General features: G+C 38.7%; 1 protein-coding gene across 1 annotated transcript in view; it reads left to right on the top strand.

Moving 5' to 3' along the window:
• LOC139708353 (dynein axonemal heavy chain 1-like) overlaps positions 1-20,053 on the top strand; it is a 72,257-nt gene extending 52,204 nt beyond the window's left edge. The window contains 20 exon segments of the mRNA XM_071620311.1: positions 1,346-1,477; positions 2,097-2,342; positions 2,997-3,146; positions 3,981-4,141; positions 5,066-5,291; positions 5,986-6,181; positions 7,018-7,169; positions 7,946-8,059; positions 8,985-9,067; positions 9,807-10,110; positions 11,106-11,237; positions 11,828-12,001; positions 13,343-13,525; positions 14,001-14,177; positions 14,670-14,840; positions 15,594-15,724; positions 16,548-16,692; positions 17,423-17,629; positions 19,412-19,663; positions 19,961-20,053. Of these exon segments, the coding sequence (XP_071476412.1) occupies positions 1,346-1,477; positions 2,097-2,342; positions 2,997-3,146; positions 3,981-4,141; positions 5,066-5,291; positions 5,986-6,181; positions 7,018-7,169; positions 7,946-8,059; positions 8,985-9,067; positions 9,807-10,110; positions 11,106-11,237; positions 11,828-12,001; positions 13,343-13,525; positions 14,001-14,177; positions 14,670-14,840; positions 15,594-15,724; positions 16,548-16,692; positions 17,423-17,629; positions 19,412-19,663; positions 19,961-20,053 (3,429 nt within the window).
• The last annotated feature ends 5,418 nt before the right edge of the window (positions 20,054-25,471 follow it).

Here is a 25,471-nt window from a genome sequence, read left to right as displayed (position 1 = left end):
TTGAAACTTAGTGTATACATGTATTATCCAATTGAGATTCTCTGGTGAAAGTCTGGGTCATGAGGTCAAAGGTCAAAGGTCAAAAGGTCAAGTGAAAAATATTAAAACTTTACCATTTTTCTCTGTACCTTGGAAATTGTTCAAGATATCTTCATGGAACATAGTATATATACATGTACTGACTGGCAGTGATTATCTAGAGAATTTAGGGTTCATGGGGTCAAAGGTCAGGGGTCAAAGGTCAATGGCAACACTTCAAAATTTTACTATTTCCCTCATGTTTATGCAATGCCAGCAGGATTATTTTTTTTTACACTTGGTGTATGCATGTATAACCTAATAGAGATTCTCTAGAAAGTTTTTTTTTCTTTTGTTTTTGCCTCAAAGGTCAAAAGGTCAAAGATCAAGTGAAAGTGCTGAACTAATTTTTTCCTCCATATCTCAGAAGTGGCTCAAGTTATTTTGAAATGTACTACATATTTATGCATGTTCTGCCTGACAGTGATTATCTTATGAATTTTAGGGTCAAAGGCCAGGTGAAAATGGTAACAATCTACTATTCAATACAGAAATTGCACTTTTTCTCCATACCTAGAAAATTGCTCAATGCATAAACATATGAATGGGTCAAAGTCAAGTTAAAGTCCTTAAATCCCAAATATTGTACATGCTCTCCTATTCATCCAATTAAACCTAGGTCAAGGAAGGTGAACATTCAACACATTTGTGACAAACTTGTCATATTAATATTTTGCCAATTTTGTGAAAATGTAATCACACATTGTCCACATGTACTATCTAGACCTATTAGGAGAATCATGCATTGTGGCGGAGGCATACCAGTCGCCATAGCAACATTTCTAGTTTATATGTTTCAACAGCAACAAGTCAGAACATCCATTTAGTTCCACTGCCTGTAAGTGAAAGAAATACGTTTGATTTGTTCCTTTGTCAGAACCATAATAAGTGTGATTTTATTTCTGATCCAGTGAAAAGCTGTCCTCTGAAAAACTAGGTGTAATTTGTTTCTATATGCTTTGAAAAGTATCCATGCAGAGATTTTCATACTCCCTACAGCTCTTGAATATTATGCTTATATCGTCTGCTTCCTATATGAACAAGTTATCAGGGGTGATTAATTTGGCTCGTTTGTGAGTAGACTCTCAGAATGGATTTCCAATGTTGAAATCCTACAAATAAGTCACAAATACAATTTGCTTCCCTCAATAAACTTTTTAAAGTATATCATGTATAAGGAATTGAGAATTTGTCACTGTACTGTTGTCTCTTATGAATGTCCTACATGAAGAGCTGTTTAAAAACAGTGTCTCATATTCTTTCACAGCTCATTGGTGGACTGGCCGATGAGAAGGGCAGATGGCAAGAGTCTGTGGACCTCCTGGAGAATGTGATCAACCAGATCACCGGAGACGTGCTGATATCAGCTGGCTACGTGGCCTACCTGGGACCATTCACAGTATGTTCCTAAGCCCGCATAAATCTCTGTTCCTGCTGGCAGCTTGTTTGTTTGTTTGTAGATTTCATGAATACCAGTGTAATGTCTGTCTGCCTATATACATGTATATCTGCTGTCATAGGCCCTATTTACTTCATTCCCATGCAGCAGATGCAACTGTAGTGAAGCAGAAGAACAACAAAATATTTCAGTTTGTATATATAGCATAAACATTGTACAAACTGCTATGTATATTTTTTACCTTCTCCAAGGAACTAGGTCATGTTTTCATAAGCATTTGTTTCTCTGTCTGTATGCAAAATAACTCAAAAGTTGTGGATGGATTTGAATAAAACTTGCAAGAAAAGTTTACATTAACAAAAGGAACAGATGATTAAATTTTGGTTGTGATCTGGGAATTTTTATGGATTTTTTGAAATTTCATTCATCTGCGCCATAGACTTCGTATGCATTAATTAGCAACAAGATAGCTTTGAAGTGAGGATGATAGCAAGGAGATGTTTTGCTTTCCCTTCCCTGTACTATTATATGCTGCAAGAAAAAAAAACTGTTCCTGATTCTGGCCATGTTGCTTGCATCAGTCATTCATAAAATATTCACTGTTTTGCCTCTATCCCAGGGTGAGTACAGACTGTCTATGTCTGGGGACTGGCAGGCAAAGTGCAAGGATTACCACGTGCCATGCACCACGGAGCCAGGATTCATCCAGTCCTTCGGTGACCCCGTCAAGATCCGGGCATGGCAGATCGCCGGTCTCCCCCGCGATAACCTGTCCATCGAGAACGGCGTCATCATGCAGTTCTCTCGCCGCTGGCCGCTTTTCATCGACCCTCAGGGCCAGGCCAACAAATGGATCAAAGCACTGGTATGAAAGGAGATTACTGGGTGGTGTTGTGTACTGTGGATCTCTTACTGTATAAGCTATTATTTTGGCGAATTTCGCGAATCACAGTTGGATCGCAAATTTAACAATGTACGAAAATGTCTCCATGTGCTTTCTTATCAGTGGATTAACGTAAACGTTGACATCGATTTGCGAAAACAACATCTCACGAAAATGTCTATTACCTCGTCATTTGTGAAAATATCTGTATGCAAAAATTACAGCATACAATGTATACAGTAATTGGTCATGCGTAAATGATATGTAAATTATTTCTAGTTTTCATGTGCTCTTTTTCTAATTGGAGTGCAGTAACGAAGGCAAGTTTGGTATGTTGTAAAATGTGCAGAAAGCCACGGAGCCTGCAGACAATATTGAAAGCTTGTTGTATTTTGTAAATGCGGGAATATTTGAGTATTAGAAGTCATATTGTTTGCGGACAAATTTCATAATAGTCTGCATTGCAGGTTGTTATACCAGTATCAGTATTACTATTCTTTGGATATTAGTGTTTTATGATGATGGGAATGATGCCTTCATCAGGATTGGTAACATATATTATTATTATTGTTCTTACCTTCCTCGTTGCTGACATTGTTATTATATCGTATACCACTTATCAAATCCCGACTACAGGAAAAGGATAATGGCATTGATGTGATCAAGCTGTCGGACCGTGACTTCCTGCGCAGCCTGGAGAACGCTGTCCGGTTCGGTAAACCCTGCCTCCTGGAGAATGTAGCTGAGGAGCTGGACCCAGCTCTGGAACCCATCCTCCAGAAGCAGGTACCTAGCTACCTCTACCACCCATACCTCCTCTTTGATAGAGGGATCTATTCAAACATTCTAATATACTATTTACACCATATTTTTTGCGAATTTAGATTTGTGAGACAATCTTGTGAGTCTTTGCATTCACGATCAAAAACTAGAGTGATATAAAATGAGAAATACATGTTATTCCCTTATTAGGAGAACATTTTGTGATTTTCCCTCCATGGAGAAGATATACAGTGCATATGTGATATGGGAGGAAATATTTCCATGAATTGTTAATTTTGCGGATAGCAGTCAATTTGCAAAAGTATTGAAAACAAAATGTGAAATATATGACATATACTGTAGATTTATCAGTAGATAATAAACATAATATACACTTGTAGTTTATATTGTACATAAATGAATACAAATAAATAGACAGAAAGTTGAGCAGATAAAAACAAACACACGCTAGTAGACAGATAGGTAGATAGAAACTTACCGAAGTTTTGATTTCTGATGCTTTGAAGCTCTTATTTTGATGAGTGGTAGAAATCAAGGTTGCTTCTATTCATCTGATTGAAAGCTCTCTCCTGAAATGTGTGATGGATGTATGCTTGTTTATCCCAGCACACATCATATATCATTAACTTATATGCCATGGTACTTTCACAGTCTAAGACAGTCATTGCAATAATTCATGTCCTTCTTGCCTCCAAGGTGAATGCAATTCAGGTTTTATCAATTTTCCATCTAACTTGCCAGTGATTTCTATAGCAACCCGCAATAGGTAATGAGAGCAGCAATCCTAACCATTCACTAAACCCTTGCCGTATGTGCTATGTCTCTTTCGTGCCTCAGACTTTCAAGCAGCAAGGCAGTCTAGTGATCAAGCTCGGCGATGCGGTCATCCCGTACCACGAGGACTTCAAGTTCTACATCACCACCAAGCTGCCCAACCCCCACTACACCCCCGAGGTGTCCACTAAGGTCACCCTGGTCAACTTCACCCTCTCTCCAAGGTGATTGTCTCACATATTTATTCTCAACTTACGCAATGCCGGGCTGTGGGTTTTGTGAACCATCCTCTCATGATGCTCTCTATTTCCCTAGTTGTTTTGATGGAGTAAGTTTAGCATTTGCCACTAGTTTGCCTGTTTACCAGAAATTTTCCAAACAATGACCGTGTCAACAGTTTACATTTAAAAGATACTGTAAAAGTGGAAATTTTTGCACCTGTAAAATTTTTTTGTGCTTGGCCGTAAGGCGAATTTTGCATGCATTTATTCCACACAATGAACATATGAAATGGTATTACATATAACAAGCAAAATATTTGCATGCTTTAATTTTGTACTAGTTTCATGTTGCATGAAATATGCAAAAATGTCCACTTTTACAGTAGGCTGTTTGTTTTAAATCCTGTATGCACACCATTCCATGAACCCCCGCTCATGATGATCAGCAGACAAGGATGAGTAATTCTACACTGGTTTCCCTTACATGGATTTAAATGCCATCTAACCATACTACACCTTCCTTCTAAAGAATTTGATGAATCAGTACATCTGTATTTTAATTCGTTTTTTTTAGAGTGTGTATATGTCTCAGTTAATTGATATTCACCTAATGCCTCTTACAATATAAGCTGTATTTTTTGCATCCAGATATTTTGGGGAATGAGGGTTCACAGACATTTTTGTGAGATGTTGTTTTGACACCGAGGCTATCATAAGTGCACTATTACCCTGACATACACGTATGGTGATATTTTCACCTGTTGTTGAATTCGTGGCCCAATAGTGATTCACGAAATTCATGAATATTAAACCTTCACAAAAATAACAGCTCATGCAGTAGTTGTACAGTGGTAAAACCAAATTAACTTTTAAATTGTGAAACCACCACACCCCTTCCCCCCCCCCCCTATCCATCCCACCCCCCAGTGGTCTAGAGGACCAGCTGCTCGCCCGCGTGGTGGCAGAGGAACGCCCAGACCTGGAGGAGGCTAAGAACCAGCTCATCGTCAGCAACGCCAAGATGAAGCAGGAGCTGAAGGAGATCGAGGACAAGATCCTGGAGCGGCTGAGCTCCTCCGAGGGCAACCCCGTGGACGATGTCGACCTCATCCAGGTGCTGGAGGCCTCCAAGGTCAAGGCGCAGGAGATCAAGGTCAGTGATTCTCTCACATTTGCCCGTCTGTCTGTCTGTCGTATGTTCAAAGCATTGAACGTGCCTCTCATGGACATATCTCAAATGATGAAGACTTTTTTTTCTTTCATATTGCAGTTACTGTATGTTATAACTATTTGCCCAAATGTTCTATTGATGAGACTGTTGTTCTTTCAATTTACTTCATAGAATTGTATAATTTTCCATCGACACATCTCACATGGTGAAATTCTTTCTCTCATCTCATGACTTTAAGGTTACTCTCTGTTGTTATTTTGTCCAGATGTTTTGTGAGTAAGATTTTAATAGGGGAAAAGAAAGGAAAGAGAAAATCTGTCAGGTTTTACTTGTAGCTTAGAGGTAACAAGTTTCATTATAAGGTGGGGTAAGTTTGAATACCAGACATTGTACCATTGGAGGCCATGAACACTTTCATTTCAAAGGATTGTCACTTGTACTCCACATAAGCATAGAAATCACAATGATTGCCTAAAAGATACTAGGATTTTCATCGCAGCACAATTTTCTTTAAAATTCGAGAAATTCAGTTTCATAATGTGGAAATGAGCTAGATTCCAGGACATAAATTTGTATGCCGTTGTCTTCTAACTCAATAACAACTTCAGATTGCTGTCATGCAAGCTGATATAGAAACAAACTTAACTCTCCTGCCATTGCACTTCCAAACCCTCAGGCTAAGGTGATCGTTGCTGAGCAGACGGAGCGAGAGATCGATGAGACCAGGTCCCAGTACATCCCGGTGGCAGTCCGCACCCAGCTCCTATTCTTCTGCACCACAGACCTGGCCATCGTGGACCCCATGTACCAGTATTCACTGGGATGGTTCATCAATATCTTCCTTTCTGGCATCGCCAACTCGGAGAGAGCAGGTAAAGATTTCACCTTAATTCTATTCTTGGAAAAATGAAGATGAAGATGAAGATGATTACATATTACATGAAGCCAACAGATAGTATCGCATTGCATTGGATGCATGTCATGGGAGAAAGAAGAGCAAATCAGAAACAGATAGAAAAGAGAAACATTGATATGATATGCTTATACCTGCAGTGGACAGATTCTGCCCGGATGCATATTATTGTATGTGCAATTCTGTTAACAGCATTCAGCAAGAAAAGATTAAAGAAATGTGCTCTTTACCCTAAAAGTTCCCCAATAAAGCCAGGAGCATTTACTTTACCAGCACTCCTCTAGTTCTGTGTGGATAGGCAAGTATCATAGTTGAAGCTCATTCCAGTAATAAGTAGATTTTAAAAATGTTTAGAATCACAACCAGTTCTGGTCATTTTTTCAGAATGTTTGTGTCATATCTTATCTTAATCTAGCTTTGTTAAGAAAAGGATGCTGTTTATTTGCCTACAGTTGATTGTAGGTGTAGTGTTAATGTCATAGAGTAAGTGAAGTTACCACTTACTGCATGATTTGCGATGCGTGCATCAATTTGACCACTTCTATATCTAAGAACCTCCCCCACTCCTGTGACTAACGGCTGCTGTCTATTAGCAGTTACACTGAGGCAAGGCACTGCCATTTCCCTGTAATGACAGCAGACGTCCTGTACAATATCAAATTGTTTTGATGTAAGATATCTTTGATATGATAATAGTGCATAGAATGTCATCCTTAAAGTCTTAACAAGACCATGCATGGAGCACTGGGTGTTGGAGCTCCTCTGAAAACTTGTATGTGGGCTTCCTTTCCACAGACAACCTGCCGCAGCGCATCATCAACATCAACGAGTACTTCACCTACAGCCTGTACTCCAACGTCTGCCGCAGTCTGTTTGAGAAGCACAAGCTCATGTTCGCCTTCCTGCTCTGCGTCCGCATTCTGCAGAACGACGGCAAGATCAACATGGTAAGAGATTCATCTTATCCCTTTCTGTACCAAGGCTCTGGACAGTGTGCACAATGCTATGGGGCTTTCTGTGCTAACAGACACTTGAAGCATTAAAAGGGTTATCCTTCGTATCCATCCTCTTCAAAAAAAAAAAAAAAAAAAATACAAGTTGTGTCTCTTTTTATAAACATGTTTGTTTGTGTGTTTGTTGGGGTTTTTTTAATGAAAAAGACGATTGTATTTTAATAAAATGATAATTTCCATAGATTATTACTAGGTATACCCCTAGTTCTTAAAAAAAAATTCATGACCAAAACTACAAGAAAAAATGATACAAGCTTGATTTTCTTGTACAAGCTACTAAGAGTTTACATGTAGACCCTACATCTCACTAAAACACCTGTGAAGAGATTACTGTGTGTGAGAAGATATCCTTCTCAAGGTAGGGCCATTATTCTTTGAATTCCTTACCAATGTATTGGGAATGTGCATGAATATTGTTGTTGAAGCTAACAAGGCCATACCACTCACACACAGACATACAAATGTGTACATGTAAATTTTCCACTGTGAACTTTCCAGGTCAATGTGCATTGGGATGCACAATGCAGGCACTCGCGAGACTCCACCGATTATGACGATGATAATGATTCTAACAATGATGGATAACATTTATGTAACACCTAATACGGGCATTTCTAAGAGTATTGATGCAGAACTGACAAGTTGAATTAAGAAACAGACACACACACTTTCCTACATGAGTCATTCTGTGTTCTCTGGTCTCTCTGTAGGAGGAATGGAGGTTCCTATTGTCCGGTGGACCAATCAAAGAGGAGCTACCCAACCCATGTCCCAGCTGGCTCTCTCAGAGGGCCTGGATGGAGATCCTTTCTCTTGGTGCCCTGGTAAGATGAGCAATGTTTTACCTTTAAGCTCAATGCCATGTTGTAGATCTCTCGTTTGCCACATTATTTTAGACCATTAGACATGAGTGCCTTTAGAAAACACTCTTTTTGTCAAAAGTGTGTACTTTTTTTATATATAGAAGCTTTTTAGATACAAATGTGGGACAGCAAAGAACCTTATGTAAGCTTTCCTCTGACGCAAACTTTTTTGACAAAGATGAGTGACTCTTCTGCTTTCAGTGTACTGTGGCATTATGCAGTTTACCCATCACCAGTTTATGTGTGGTTGTGCGTTTGAGCCAAATATTCAAAGAAATTGCAAGCCGTCAACTCAGTCTGGCATGCAAACAGCAAGTAGGAGATGGCATAGATGCTGTTCTGACCATTAACCCTTGTCCTGTGATATACAAGTGAAGTAATATACTCCTGGTATTTATTATGATGTGCTTGCCACGTGATGAGGATGAGTGAGATGGAGATATGGTACACGTTGATAGCTACAATGCATTTATACTGTTTCCCCTGAAACATGTACCTAGTGGTTAATATCACCCCCTGAATCTTCCTTCTTAAAGATAAGATGGACATCTTTGTTTGCTCAATTATGTTTGAATCTTAAGGATCAGGAAAAAGCAAAGGGTTGGGACACTTTTGATAACTGAATGAATTTGGAATAATGAAGGATGATTAATGTCATTGATATATGTCTCATCTGGAAATCGTATAATATGTTATTAGTACAATGTGAACACGTACACAGAGAGAAAGATATCAATAGCTTTGTCTCCGAGTGCCCAGCGATGCAAAGCTCAAACGTCCTTGCTCATAATATCACCATGTAGTAGTGTCATCATCATGTCTGGGAAAATTGGTTAATTCCAAACAAATCATAATCATTGTTTGCTCTACAATATTCATTTTCCAGCCCACTTTTGCCGCATTTCCCAAGGACTTTGGAAACCACTCTGATGCCTTCCAGCACATCTTTGATAGCATAGAGCCCCACAGGTAAGATCTTGGGAGTCCCATCAATCACAGCTTTTTGTTATGAACATGAGTTCGTAGAGGGCTGCCATATTTTTCTTTTATCTTTTTTCAATGAAAATATACTTTACTTGGTTCAGTCTATACTATAAAATCATCCACAACTTTGATTTCATGAACATGAGTTGGAACAGGCAGCCATATTTTTTTAATCTTCTCTCTATGAAAATATACCTCAGTTGGTCCAGTCTATACTTATAAAGAAACATCTCTCACTCTTCTCTCACCTCGTGAAGAGATATGTCTGAACTTTCAGTCTTGCAGCGTGATGTACTTTCTGTGCATCACTGTTTAAACTCTTAGTCAATATTCTGAGGCTTATCTTTATTTAAATCCTTAACTTGATAAAGAAATAGTTTTAGATCATTTTGTAAATGTGCACCGGGCAAAATAACTAAAATGAAATTTCCCAAAAATGTTAAATAGTTATTCACATTTTAATACACGTACATTCCTCATTTCAGAGGTCAATTTTACAATCATCTCTTATGTATGACTATAATTATTTGTGCGTGTGTGTTTGTAGTTTGCAGCTGTAAAGAAGTTCTAATCAATGCTAAATGTTTTGTCAAGTCACAGGCACCTTTTATGAAAGAGAAAGAAAAAAAAAAATGTCAGTAGTACACATTCCTACCATCAGGAGTTGAAATTCATGAGACCTCTTTTTCTCTCCGTCCTCCTTCTCACCCATCACCTTCTCCAGGGAGCCGCTTCCCGGTTCCTGGAACACCGACCTGGACGACTTCCAGAAGCTCCTGGTCCTGAAGTGCATCCGGGCGGACAAGGTGACCAACGCCATGCAGGACTACGTGGCCACCCACCTGGGCCAGCGTTTCATTGAGCCGCAGACGGCAGACCTTGCCATCGCCTACAAGGAGTCCTCGGCCACCATCCCCCTGGTCTTCGTCCTCTCCGTCGGTACCGACCCGGCCGCCGACCTCTACAAGTTCGCCGAGGAGATGCGCTTCTCCAAGAAGCTGACCTCCATCTCCCTGGGTCAGGGACAGGTCAGAGTTCAAACTTGATGTCATATATTCATCACTTAATCCCTCTGTGGCTTGTGGTCACATGATTGTAAAAAAAATTTGCAGAATATCTGAGGAGACAACATGTGTATCATAATGATGTATGGATGAAAGTAATCAGATGGAAAATGATAGACCTTTTTGCCAGCACCAAAACAAAGCCAAAAATTATCAAATTAGTTATTTCATTTTGTCATGCTGCTGTGATATCACTTTATAGATTTACCATTCATTGTTCTGCTGTGCAATCTGTCTTAGAATGATCTGTTAAGGTACCCAAACAAAGTCTTATAAGATCTCTTGTGACACATTTTGTCACAATATTCAGCAATTTGTATAAGAATGGAGACAGTGGTCTTCTAGTATTGATTTTTAAAATCAACTTTATGTGCTTGGTTTGTTTGTTTTTTTCTTTCAACCAGCTGCAAGCATTTTTGGTCAGTTTCCCTTTGTTTAATTGCATTTAGAGTAATGATAGGTTACATTGCTGTGTACAGTATGTCCCAAAAAATTACAATCAGATTTTCGCATTGATAACACCCAATATGATTAAACCGTCTAAATGCTACGTCAGGGTCTTAAAATATAACATCCTAGCCTTATTTTGCAGAAAACCCCATTCAATTTGGTTTAGTGGTCACAGAGAAATGTGGATTGTTGTAAAGCATGTCATGCATCTGATTCTTCCAAGTTTAGCACGTGGATGCTCTTGATAATGCATATTAATGTGTAAACACAATAGACAGAACTTGGAGTGAAGAGATTCCTGACATGCTCTACAAAATTCCTCATTTCTCTTTGACCACTGAAGCAAATCGAATGGGGTTTTCTGTAAGATGTGGGCAATGAGTTATAGTTTCATACCCTGAAATTGTATTTGTATTGATTCAATATTTTTAAAGTTATCGTTGCGGATGGTACTGTTATAATATTTTTTTTTTCAGACATACGATTTTTGACTGTGCTTCTTATCACAGGGTCCCAGAGCTGAGGCTCTCATGAGGAGTGCCATGGACCGGGGTAAGTGGGTCTTCTTCCAGAACTGCCATCTCTCCCCCAGCTGGATGCCCTCCTTGGAGAGACTCATTGAGAACATCGACCCGGACAAGGTGAGATGCCAAGTCAGCCAGCCACCATCTTGGATGCACCGACTACCTTACAAACATGCCATGAGCATCAGTAGTTGATGGACTTTGTACTTTATATGAAAGGGATATAATCATTGGTATTTATATAATAGGCCTGGTGCTGGTTTCATGTTCAATAACTTTGCATCGTTAATCTCTTCTTCTTATCTCCAGTTCTTACTTTTCACTCAAGAAGCCCATTGTCATACCAAAATAGATGATGCTTCCAAGTACATAATATAAAATTCAAAACTCTTCCAGTTAAAAAATCAGAACCAAATGACCTTTGACTTTTATGTTTGTTTTAAATAAATAACAGTAAAATCCAGTGAAAACTGTCTTTGTCATAGAAGAGAGATCATCTGAAATATTATTGTTGCAGTCAAAGTCAGTTGGAATCTGTAGAGAGGATGATGACAGATAAATAAGACTGATATGACTACTAGGGTAGAGCTGAAGTTTTTCCTTATTCAGCTATCACTATGAACTGGAATATTTTGTAATTTCTTTCTTTATTTTTAATTTGTTGGTGCGCTGACTCCATCTTGTTTTTTATGTCCATACTTTTATAGGTCCATCGTGACTTCCGGCTGTGGCTGACCAGTATGCCCAGTCCAAAGTTCCCAGTGGCCATCCTCCAGAACAGCTCCAAGATGACCATTGAGCCTCCTCGGGGCATCAAGGCAAACCTGCTTCAGAGCTACACCAGTCTCAACGACGACTTCCTCAACTCCTGCATTGGAAAGGTAAAAGCAGGTCAACCTGAGAAATAGTTAGAGTACTTTTTATTTAAAAAAAAAGAAAGACATAAAGATGCATAATCTAACAAATCTTTTAGATATTCTCTTTTGCTTAAATATTGATTATTTGATCTGCTCACTATCTCCTCTAGAGAAGTGTGTTGTTTGAAAAGTGTTCTGACATTGGGTTGTGTTCTAACTTCTAGATTGCACCTGTTTTATGCTGGTGCCTAAGAGGACTTTTTTCCACAAGGCCTCTGAGCATGTTCTCATGTTCTCTGTTCATTTCACATTTTTATTTCAAACAAGTGATGAACTTCAGATTTTTTTAAAAATGATGGTAGGATATTATGTATGCATTGTATTTCTCTATCATGAAATAGAGTGAATGAACAAATTAAAAATATCAAAATGAAGCAAAAAGGAGATGCAGTACTTGTTCTGTTCTAATTCTATGGAATTAAAGAAATATGGTGAGATGGAATGACTGAAAATGCATTGAGTGTTTAAACTAAGTGCAGGTTGTATCTTGTACACTGAACTGTGACAAAGAAGAGCTGAATAGTATGTGTACATTAAAAAAAAAAATGAGAAATGCAATCTTGTTCAAGTACACTCTGACAGTGAGAGGAGGGATATTAGGAAAAAAAGTTACAGAAAAAACAATTTTAAGCATGTACAGAGACAAAGATATTAAAGGCAGAAGCAAACTTGTGGAAAACGATTAAATCATTGATTCAATCAATGGAATGTTTAAATAGACCAGGATGCACTGATATACATGATAACAAAAAGAAATAATGTACAGTAGTGATATCTTCTAGCATGACACTAATTATTTTAGTTATTTGAGTTTGTTTGAAGAATATGAGGTATTCATCAGTATCATAATAAAATGAGCTCCCTCATGGAGACGTAATGAGCTCCTTTATGAAGACAATATGAGCTCCCTCGTGGAGACTTTATGAGCTCCTTTGTGGAGACAGTTATGAGCTCCCTCGTGGAGACGGTATGAGCTCCCTCGTGGAGACTTGGTACATATTCTTGTTTATATCTCTCTAAGATTTATAATGTTTGTTGTATGTTAAGTGCTGTCTGGGGCAAATTGTTTGTATAGGGCCCCACTTTCTCTCTCTCTCTTCTTTCGTTCTTTAAAACGACAACAACAACTAATTATTTGATGTAATAATTGCTTTCTGTAGAGATTTTTGAATGATTGGCTTCATTTGACATGTTGCCCACTTCACTCTGTACACAACTGTTACTCAAATACAACATTCTGTGCGTGTTGTACCATCTCAATATGTAAAAGTCCTTGCGTACTGTTCTTTCTCCCGTTTTACACAGACGCATGAGTTCAAGAGCCTGCTGTTCTCACTCAGTCTCTTCCATGCAATCGCGCTGGAGAGACGCAAGTTCGGCGCCCTCGGTTTCAACATCCCGTATGAGTTCACCACCGGCGACTTGAGAATCTGCATCAGCCAGCTGAAGATGTTCCTTATGGAGTATGAGGACCATGTGCCTTTCAAGGTATATAAGAAGAGATGTCATGTAGTCCCACATGTAGACAGTGATGTATGTGTGTGCTGATCATATGCAGCATGTTGTCATAAGTGTTCTGTCTCAATGAAGAAATGAAATCAAAATAAGTTTGGGGATGATACCAAGACCGAACATAAACACCTCATGAGGAAGAATATACATTGATAATTGTGAGTATCTATTGATGTCATACTCAATAGAGCATAAATGATGTTACCATGATTTTTACTCATGCTGTAGATTTTTCAAATAATACGTGGTACTCAAAAGCAGCAATACTTAAACGGTGAATGTATGTACTGTCTAATTGCTATATGCATTATCATTATTATGCTGATTTGATTATATGATTTCCAGAAGTTGTAAGGTGGATGGGGAGAGACAGACATATCCTCTGAATGAATTACAGTTACCTATGTCACCAAGATGGTGTCATGACTGCCTTTATGCATCATTTCTATAGGTCCTGAAGTACACAGCTGGTCACATCAACTACGGTGGTCGTGTGACGGATGACAGGGACCGACGCTGCATCATGAACATCCTGGCCGACTTCTACTGCGGCGACGTTCTGGAAGAGGAACACCAGTTCTCCGAGTCGGGCATCTTCCACCAGATTCCTACCACCCATGATCACAATGTGAGTATATCCTGAAAATATAGCTAGTATATATATAGATAGATATATGGAAGGATAGATAGATAGATAGATAGATACATGTAGATAGGTAGATAGATAGATAGATAGATAGATAATATTTCACGAAGTTCTTATTTTTCGCAAAATTTCGATAGATAGATAGATAGATAGATAGATAGATAGATAGATAGATAGATAGATAGATAGATAGATAATATTTCGCGAGGTTCTTATTTTCGCAAATTTTCACAAGTTGGGTGCTGTTGGCACATTTAAAAAACATGCAGAATATCAACTCTGATCCCGGCATAAATGTGAGTGTGCACGTATCTGTCTAGTACTGTACTCCACAATCCCAAATTTAACCACTTGTGAAATTGCCGTGATGTCCCGGTTCGCAAAATATTAGACTCACTGAATATATTTATATATTCATATATTTATAAAATCTATATAATTCATCCAACTTTTGTTTTTTCAATGTACTACCAGGGATACATGGCGTACGTGCGAAGCCTGCCAATCAACGACACCCCAGAGATCTTCTCTCTCCACGACAACGCCAACATCACCTTCGCCCAGAACGAGACCTTCACCACACTCAGCACCATCATGCTGCTCCAGCCCAAGACGGCTACCGGGGCTGGCAAGTCTCGAGAAGAGGTAGGCATGGACTACTGTTGGTATCAAGACATTTTGGTTTTGGGTTTTATTTTATTTTTGGGGGTGTATAGTTGAACATGTATTCTGTTCCTGTGTCATTTTGAGTGCGAAGGGGCCTGGTAGATGTCATATTGATGGAACCCACATTATGGATTTGATTTAATCTTCTTTGTGCACTGTTATAGGTACTGTAAAGCATGATATTTTCGCAGCATGAAATTTCGCGAGTTGCCTCTAACATGCAATGCATAGAGTGTAGACAAGATTGATCGTTAGTGTGCATTTTAATTTTGCGAAACTTGGCTCTCGTGAAATTCACAAAAATAAAATGCAGGGTAACATTCCTCATTTTACAGTATTAAGTTTTCATGTGACATTCTTGGAAGGTTTCCAATGCAAAATGCATAATCTTAGTGAGTCCACCATGGACCATATTCTTTCTTGGAGTAGGAGGTTGCTCTGAAAATGACCACCCAGTCCTTTTCAAGGCTACCTTTCACTCCAATACGGTGCATGGTGGACCAGAAAATCACCAAGACTACATTTTCATATGTATTGTCAGTTTGCACTTTTTTAGCAATTCAAAGATGTATTATTTTATATTTCCTTTACATGAAAGTTTTATTCTTTAATGACAGGAAACCATTGTAAATGTTGACATATAAAACTGGTGAACACTGCAAAGTTGTAATCATATGCACCAAGAAAACCGTTATGTTACATGATGTTTATCCCTCAATCTCTTGTTGCTAGGTGATTGAGGAGTCTGCCAAGACAATTCTTGCCCGAGTTCCTCAACCCATTGACCACGTGATGGTTGCCAAGAAACACCCAGTACTCTATGAGGAGTCCATGAACACTGTACTCATTCAGGAAGTCATCAGGTAAAAAAGAATACACCTCAGTTTAATTACTAGATCTGTCCACTTACAGATTTCATATTTTTGTTCTTTGATCCACCTTTTTTCTTTGGTTGCTAATTCAGACTGAAGGAAACCATGCTATTTCCTCCATTTTATTTCACTGGTGCAAAAAATGTGTCATTTGAGTATAAACATGGAATATATCAAATTAATGTATATCAAATGTATCAAATCTTGTGCCATGTGTTATCCCATGCTGGATACACCTGAACGGTCCAGTAGATGAATGGAAAGATAGATAGCTATTTGTAGATTGATAGATGGTGGATGCATAGATGAAATGGATGGATTCATTCAATCATTCATTTATTTTCTTTTCCAGCTTAAACAGAAACATACAAATATGAAGTTTTACAGAAAGTAAGTACATCTATTAACATTATAAGGCACCATAAAGGAAATGTATAAGGATGCAATTTTTCATTGGATATAACAACATTTGGAAAGATGGATAGATGAATGGATGGATGAATTTATGAATGGATGAGTGTGTATATTGATGGATGGAGAGACAGAAAGAGAGACAGAGAGAAAAATGTAGACACATAGACAAAATAACATATTAAGAAAGACAAATGGACAGAAAAAATATAGTAGTAGAAACATGGTTGGAAAAAGTTGGCACACAATTGGACAGAGGGAACAACTGAAGACTACCTCTGTTGTGTAAGAGTATAAAGAACTATTATGTACCCCTGGGGACTCAAATTTTATCATATGGCTGTTTTCCCCCTTTGCCCGTGACCACCTGTTTTTTGCAACCCCCCCCCCCCCCCCCTTCCAGGTACAACCGTCTGCTGACCGCCATCCACAGCACCCTCAAGGACCTCCTCAAGGCCCTCAAGGGATTGGTGGTCCTCTCCCTGGAGCTGGAGACCATGTCTAACAGTATCTACAACAACACTGTCCCAGACCTATGGGCAGGCAAGGTCAGTGAATGCCCCGTGCCTTTTACTTTCTTACATCTCATACCTAATATACACCCATGACAGTACCTCTGACAATAGCTTATAGCTGTTGGTATTTCTTCTTTTTTTTTTGTCATTAAATTCTATAAGCAATACCTGTGTGCTATGTTTTCTCTGGATTCATCATTTGGTATTATCAACAAATAGATAAAGAGTGCATGTTGATTTTACCAGCTTGTTCAGACTGTAGTATTTTCCATTGGCAATTTTCCCATAGATAGACTTCATGCTCCAAACATGGACACTTTGCTCTTTGAAATATGAACAGCTGGCTCTGCAAGCGAATTTGGTTCAATCAGTGCACCCGCATGAGACACTCGTTATCAGGACTTTTCACATGATTCCAGGACATTTGTAGTTTACGAAATATATTGTTGTCATATTTAATAGAACACAATTACATTGGGACAACCATAATCCTCAATTACTGTTCGTGTTTTGTCTCCATCAAATCTTTCTTTAAAAAACAAACGAACAAACTTGTTGATAATGTTGGTAAAGGCCTACAACTGCCATTAACAAAGTTTTAACAGATCTCTTTTCTTATTGGAGAGTTCTCCGCCAGATTGTGTGCAATTAGGATTTAAAAGTGGAATTTCCCAAAGATAGCATTGTGTTGCTAAGCAACGAATTGTATCTGATCATCCTCCATTCAGTCATCCCACTCTCTTCCCTCCTTTCCTGTCTCCAGGCGTACCCATCACTGAAGCCACTCTCTTCCTGGGTGACCGACCTGGTAGAGCGGATGAAATTCATCGATAACTGGATCCATCAGGGCATCCCCAGCGTCTTCTGGATTTCCGGATTCTTCTTCCCTCAGGCCTTCCTCACCGGAACGCTCCAGAACTATGCCCGTCGGGCCATCATCTCCATCGACATCATCGGCTTCGACTTCAAGGTGATGAACACTCTCCCATCCCTCCCCTCCCTGTTCAAAGTCATCAAAGATGAAACTTGCTGGACACACATTTCTCTCATCTCAGACTTCATTTTTTGTCTCACCCACCGGAGGTGAAGGCGAGACTAAGGGATCCAAATGGCGTCCGTCTCCGTCGTCCGTCCGTTGTCCGTACCGTCCGTCGTCCGTCGGTCGTACCGTCCGTCATCCGTCACAAATGTTAAATTTTACCTGCAAGACTCTCTTATGATGCATAACTTGGCAACTGTTACAGCAATGGCAGCCACACTAGGGTGATAGAAGCACTAGGGGTATCTTCATGTTATGGTGTTGTCGGAGATCATGTGATGATATCAAAGGTCATTTGAGGTCATATATTAAAGAGTATGTGCAAGACTCTTTTCTATGTTAAAGTTTACCTGCAAGACTCTCTTTTGACAAATAACTTCACATAAGTTGCTTGGATTACAACCTAACTTGGGTCATAGATGCACTGGGGGTACCTTCATGTTATGGTGCCGTTGGAGGTCACAGGATAAGGTCAAAGGTCATTTGAGGTCATACGTTAAAGTTTACTTGCAAGACTCTCTTATCACAAGTAACTCGACACATGTTGCTACAATCGTAATCAAACTTGGGTGATGGATGCACTGGGGGTACCTTCATGTTATGGTGCCGTAAGAGGTCACATGATAAGGTCAAAGGTCAGTTGAGGTCATACGTTAAAGTTTACTTGCAAGACTCTTATCACACGTAACTCAGCACATGTTGCTACAATGGCAATCAAACTTGGGTGATGGTAGATGTCTCTTGGGAAGTTGAAGGTCGTCACAAGGTCAGAGGTCACAGACAGGGGTCAACAAACTTTAAGGGCCCAATGTTATGTTTTTAGGGCACGTTTTGATTGTGGCTCATAACTTTTGATCCCTATGTCCGTTTGTGACCAAACTTGGATGGTAGATGTCCCTTGGGGAGTTAAAGGTCATCACAAGGTCAAAGGTCACAGAAAGGGGTCAACAAATTTTTAGGGCCCAATGTTAAGTTTTTAATGGCGCGTTTCGATTATGGCTCATTACTTTTGATCCCTTTGTCCGTTTGTGACCAAACTTGGATGGTAAATGTCCCTTGCGGTGTTGAAGGTCACCACAAGGTCAAAGGTCATAAGCAGGTCAATTAACTTCTGGGAGTTATAAAAAATATTAATTCCTTGTACACGAATGGGCGAGACACAATTTGGCGATTGCCTTGTTCTTCTCAGATCTTCCTTTAAATTGTTAGCCCCTTTGCATTTGCAAAGAAGAGAATTACATGTATCTCGTAAAGATTACCGGGCCATCATGAGTTTTCAGGGTAAAATTAAGTGGGGGTCAAAAAGCCATATTTATGACAATGACTGTGATTGCATTTGACCTATTCACAATACTATCAAGATATTGCAGTGACTTCATGATTTTTTTGTGGGTCACCTGAAATATACTGCATTGCAACTTCTGGAGCAGACTTCAGTATGGTTCAATTAGTTTGTAAAATTGTGAGGGCTACACAGAGTAAGTCATATTTCCCTATTTTTTAAAAAATAATTCCTGTATGTGGTCTAATGGGAAAATAGCCATATCGATACAGATCATGTTGGATATGTTCTTAAATAGAACACAGACGTGCCAAGGAACATGCTTTGTATGGTATGGTTAAGATGTGTGATATAGATGTAACTTAAGAGGAGCAGTCCTAACAGAATTTATTGCGCCTTGCCCCCCCCCCCCCCCCCCCCCCAATCCATAGGTGATGAAGGAGCCAGCAGAGAAGCTGAAGGAGCGGCCAGAGAGTGGCTGCTACATCAGAGGCCTGTTCCTGGAGGGGGCACGGTGGAGCTATGAGCGGCACCAGCTGGCTGAGTCACGCCCCAAGGAGCTGTACACTGAGATGCCCTGCATGCAGCTCATCCCAGCAGCAAGTCGAAAGCAGCCAGAGACCGGCATCTACGTCTGCCCCATGTACAAGACTCTCACCAGAGCAGGTATGAATCACTCCCTAGTGTTGGCATTGAATAGATCACGGCCTTCATTATGTGCTCTGTTTTCAAGGGAAATGAAAACCTACATTTTTACAGTAGGTTGGGATCACTGATTTGTGAATTTGGTCAGGCCTCATTCAGAATGCCATCACCTCAGTTGGATGGTATCACTAAATACCAAAAGTAACACAAACTGACATGCTTGATAAGTGTGAATCATTGATCACTTTTCTTTCTTCTACCTTGGTCAAAAGCTTACAACAATTGCTATAGAAAGAGGTCCCTCACCCTAAGAAAGTTTTCCCAACCCCCGTCAGCTGTGGTCCTTTAGTTTGCCTTGAACGAGCGACAAGAAGCAGAGCCACTGGATCAAGCGGGGAGTGGCTGTGATTTGTGCTCTGGACTATTAAGGTGTCCCAGGCTGGAACCAAGGCTAACATACCACTCAGTATTATTGCCAGTACATCATTGGTTTGGAACCGAATCACAGTCATGCAGATCTGCTGTTCAGCTTCAAACTATAATTCATTCTTCCCAGCTGCTATAGCATAAGTTTGATAAGACAGTCTATAACAGGCATTAAGTTTCAGAGACAGAAATCCTTTCAGGAGAAGTTGAGGTGCATATGAAATCAATGTGCATCAAGTCGTGAAATTTGTACATAATTTGTAAATGACATGTACAAATGTGGAGTCTATTATAAAGAGATGTTTTAGTGTCTTTCCAAAAGATATGCACTGGTGTGTTGGGAGCCGGAACAATCTGAGGAACGTTGTATTTGTGCTCAACCAATACAACAAATGAAATAAAAATAAGATAGAATGAAATTACAATTTTGTTTTGATTTACACATGGTAACCATGAGGTTCTTGTTTTGTATATTGTTTATCACTGTAAACTATGTTGATGATAGAATTTCAGTCAAAGACCTTAGAATAGATATTAATGTCCTTTGATATGTTACACTGGCCATAAGACACTCCTGTATTCTCTAACTTCAAGTTAAAACACACAAATAAATACTACTATCACCTTGATGTAGTCATGTGTACTTATTCAATCTGGACCAAATGTAGGTTGGTTGGCAAATTGATTCCAACATTTAGAATTATTCACAGCTGAGACAAATATGTTCTCTCTGTTAAAGACAATTTTTTTTTTTTTTTGTGATTTAAAAGCATTGACTTGAGACCACACAATGGTACTGTATTGGTTGTTGTTTGAATTAAAGAATTACTTCAGTTTTTATTGCAGTGTCTGAGACACTATAATGTACAAAATGTTTACATAAGCACATGTGTTCTACTGAGCTGAAGTGGTTGCCTGTGCCGTGTGCCTATTTTATGTGATACAGATTGTATTACACTTCAAATGCACCAAACGAATGTGACCCAACTGGATCTTGAAAGTCATGCTTTTCTGTCAAACAATGGGTTGTTAAAGTTTATGAAATTTAGTCGCAATCATACTGGTTGTAGGTCTGTTGTATTCTATGTTTATACACAAGAAGTTGTTATAAGATATGTGCACATTAAAGCTTGGTTCAACTTTTTCACCTTGACATCTTGTGAGCTCACATTTCATAATTTTTAAAGAGAAAATAAGACATGAGTGGTAATATTGAAAGTTTATTCTTTTTAATGCATAAAATGCACAAAATTTGTATGAAATATTTAGACAACTAGAATGTCTTGTCTTTCCTGACAAAATTTGCCGTCCATAAATCGAGTAGTGTGCCTCATCTTACAAAATACATTGTACCAAGAATCTATCACTAGTATTGTATTTATTGTTGTGGGTGGTTGTTCGCCTGATGTCGAGATTTACTCTAAAGTAAAAGAATCTACCATTATTGTATTCATTGTTCTGAGTGATCTATTTACGTAGTTGTACCTGACATGTCAGGATTTGCTTGGAAATAAAAGAGTATATTTCTTGAGGCTATGTCAATGTGTTCGAATGGCATTATTTTCTTTCTCTTTCTGATCATTATTACCATAAGGCAGGGCTCACATTAGCGGTGGGCAGTGGCCTAAGGCCACTAGAGATTTATTTTGGGCGACCAAATTTCCTAAAAGGTTGTCTTTTGGTGGTCTGATAGGGAAACTGAGATTCAGAATGTATATTGATGTTTCCTTTTATATTGGGTCACTACTTTTTTATTTCTTTCAAGATTCAAAGATTATCATTGCAGGTAGCCCAATTAGGCCATCACAGAAAAAAGTTGGTGTTCAAGCCCAGCATACAGACAGTAACATAGAATGAACTGAAAGCCATGCTCTGAATGTGTGCTCTCCTTAAATGACACTTAGACAGTTTCCAGAGGCTTACCCTCCAATGTACTTCCTACCAAAGTGTCTCTGATTGGCTAGTCTGCATATATGTCAAATATCTATGTTGAGTGCTAAAGGTACAGCAGTGTATATTGTATACTTGTAACTGAGGGGCATTCAGAAAAAAGAAGACAAGATGATTTAATGGGTTATGCAATGAGTCGAGTGCATTGCTTCTCATGTATGTCGGAACATAAATCCACTATTGATACAGGGGAAGCGTCCCAAAATGTACTGGTGGATTGAGTGATTTCAGCAATATTTGTATTACTGGAAGGACATTAGTGAAGTCTGAGGAAAATCTGACAGTTCATTCAAGAGTCACAAATTTGTTAAATTTTGATGCCGCCATTGCTGGATAAGAAGACTACAACAGTTTGTGATTGTCACAGAAAATACACAGTGAAATTTGTTAATTTTCAATTTCCTAACAAAATGAAAGAGCAATTGATTTAACTCTTCCAGAAAACATGCAGAATAATATTATCCTTAACATAGGTTAGTAACAAGTCAAAGGAATGGGTAGTTTTCACTGGAAATAAAATTTTGTGGAATTTCCTGTATATTTTCTGTATATAATTGTCTTGCTATGACGCCATGAATTGCTGTTGTCTTCTCATTTCTGGCACCAAAATTGTAAAAATTCACAACTTTTGAAAGGATTGTAAAATTTTCCTCAAACTTCACTGATTTGTTCCAGAAATATTGCAGCATTTACTCAATCCACATCCACAGCCCCCCTCCCCCATCATGGTTGAACTAGGACATAAACACACACAAAAACAAACAAACAAACAAACAAAACAGCACTTATACCAAACAAGTTTATATGCCTTCTAAAAACAAATCAAAGCTAAACATTTAACTAAAGCCCTCACACACACAACCTCAATTGTCGCAATTGTGTCAGATGACTTTATTTGCAGCAAACACCAAACTTCTTGTAAGCCAGTCATTCTTCAACATTCTCATACTGGTGTCAACGACTACTGAAAGAATATTCCAAAAAACAACTGCAAATTTGAATTTAGTGTGAACTTTCTTTCAATTTCAACATATGCACAAAGATTGGTGTATATTACAGTCTCAAAAACAGAGCTCAAATGAGGGTAAAAAAGAACAGCAAAATGGTGCTTTGCATCAGAACATGCGTAAAATGTCACTCCAGCAACTAGTTTAACAGATAATATATTGTATTCCTGATTACAAACTGTCATCATTCACACAGCAAACGTTTGAAAAAAAAAAAAAACTCAAAGTACATTTTGTTTCTCACTTGCATTACACATGGATGTGCCTACTTATTTTTTTTCTTCATTTTTTTTCACCCAACATACAAAACACGTATTCAAAATGTCCAATGGCTTTCAAGAAACAACATACAATTGACACATGAGAACAACGTTGTTACATTGGAGCAAGCCTACAGTTAGGGCAATGTCTGACATGTCTACACATGTGTTAATAGCAGAATTATGCACTTATCTGCTGCAGCTGGAATATCACTTTCATTCATCATACACACCACTCGGCAAGATTTAACACATGACTTTTGCAGTACAGATATACAGTACAAAAAAAATTCTTGTGTCAATACTTAAAGAGATATTTAGTTATCAAGGAGCACTACATGTATGTGAAAGCAGAGAGACTTGGAAACTCTGTAGTAACAGAACCATTAAGCATCACAAAACGGTGGATTCTTGTAACAATTTCATTGTGACCAGCTTGTTACACAAAAATTTCATTATGTCAGGGTTTAAAAAAACCCAAACACAGTAGCATACAAAGAAACATTGAACTTTGAAGCAAGAACAAGCATTTTGTTATAACGAGTTTGCCTTTTATCAGTGTTCTTTATAATGGCTGTCAACTGTGGTAGTTAAAGTAAGATTACTACTTCGCATTAGAGAGTATCAAGTATTTCAGTATGTCAGATAAATGAGACTGATATAACAATGGAGTGAACAGCCTGGTGTAAAAGACACAAGAAATTTGTACACAATGGGGACATCATAAATCATTTTTTTTAAATCCTTTTTGAATGTTCTGCAAAGAGCAAATGCTGGCATTACACAAACAAGTCCATGACTGAGCATGTGAATAGTTGTTTGGTGGCTTCTTCTTGTCGCTTTTTTTCCACTTTTGACTTATCATTAACCTGTTGAAGGCTCGTCCCGATTATACTCAGGCAGATATCTATGGGAATTGTGTGTCATAGCAAAATCAGCGTGTCCTCAATGGGTTAAATGTAGGATTAAACACCTACCCACTTGACTGTCAGCAAAGAGATTTTCCCCAGTGACTGCTAGAGTGCGGACTCTTCATACGCCCCGTACTATTGTTTTGTGAGCGCACGGGGAGCACTGGATGACCCCTCATGCTATCACGCTACCAAATGAGCAACCAAGGAGCACCCAAATCGAGAGAAGTGCGTACTCGACGTGTAAAAGTTCAAAAGTTCGCGTAATATGTGCTGTAAAAATGCTACTTTTATTTACACAAAATCTGCCATTACTAAGTGGGTCAATGGCAGCCCCCATGGAATCACTGACACCATTGTAGAGTCCACCCTCTAGTGGTGGGGAGAAAAAAAAAACTCTTTGACTGTCAGAGAATGTTTGCTAGAAGTTTACACGCTTCCCTTGGCCCTACATGGTCTACACACAAAGTCTAAAAAGCCAACGAGTCAAAAAGCCTAAAAATAATACATGTATACAAAAGCTAGCTCTCAGTAAAACCTGCCATGGAGAACTGCTATTCTCATCTTCCGCATCAGCACATGCTGTACTTGTGACCTTCACGAGGTCAACTTTCATTCAATTCTATACAATGGCAGATTTTCAGTCAGTACACCTGATCTGCTGGAAAAAGAAAAATGTAGATCAACTTCACTGACAATTTAAAAATATAAAATGCATATCTTGCCCTCAATAGAACATGACTGCAGTGAATTTGGTATCACACTCATACAACCTTTTATATCTTTACACTTTTGCTGCTGAACAAGAAATCAATAATCATATGATGATTAATAAAGTCTCTAGATGTTTTGGTACAACGTATCACAAAAGTTGAACTTGGAGTATTGTATCAACGAAGATATTAAGGTCAAAAGTCTGACCCCAAGATATTACCATCAGGGCAAGGATAACTTTTTTTTTTTTTGCTTTAAAAACAATGAAATATCTATAGAATAGCTATAGCATACGATTGTAGCTACGGTTTCTTTGAAGAGAAAACCGGGAAATAACCAATTGCATTTAAAGCATGCAAGATTCAGACTTGTGTCTGTTTGTGGGTTTACGTGTAGTAATAGACATAGATTCCATGCTTCCCACTTCTAAATCATTGTGTCAACTCTATCAACAATGGTAAAGCATCACCCACATTCAAGCACACACAATAGGTATAGACTAGCTATATCATTACATAATATGCATGCATGGTGGTTGCAACTGGGTGTATCAGTATGCGAGGGCCAACTGTGGATGG

The sequence above is a fragment of the Diadema antillarum genome, unplaced genomic scaffold, assembly GCF_040938485.1.
Source record: "Diadema antillarum isolate AM-2024a unplaced genomic scaffold, OU_Dant_1.0 seq00001328_RagTag, whole genome shotgun sequence".
NCBI lineage: Eukaryota > Metazoa > Echinodermata > Echinoidea > Diadematoida > Diadematidae > Diadema > Diadema antillarum.
The sequence above is the reverse complement of the archived record's forward strand: the minus strand, read 5'-3'. Positions and strand labels throughout refer to the sequence as shown.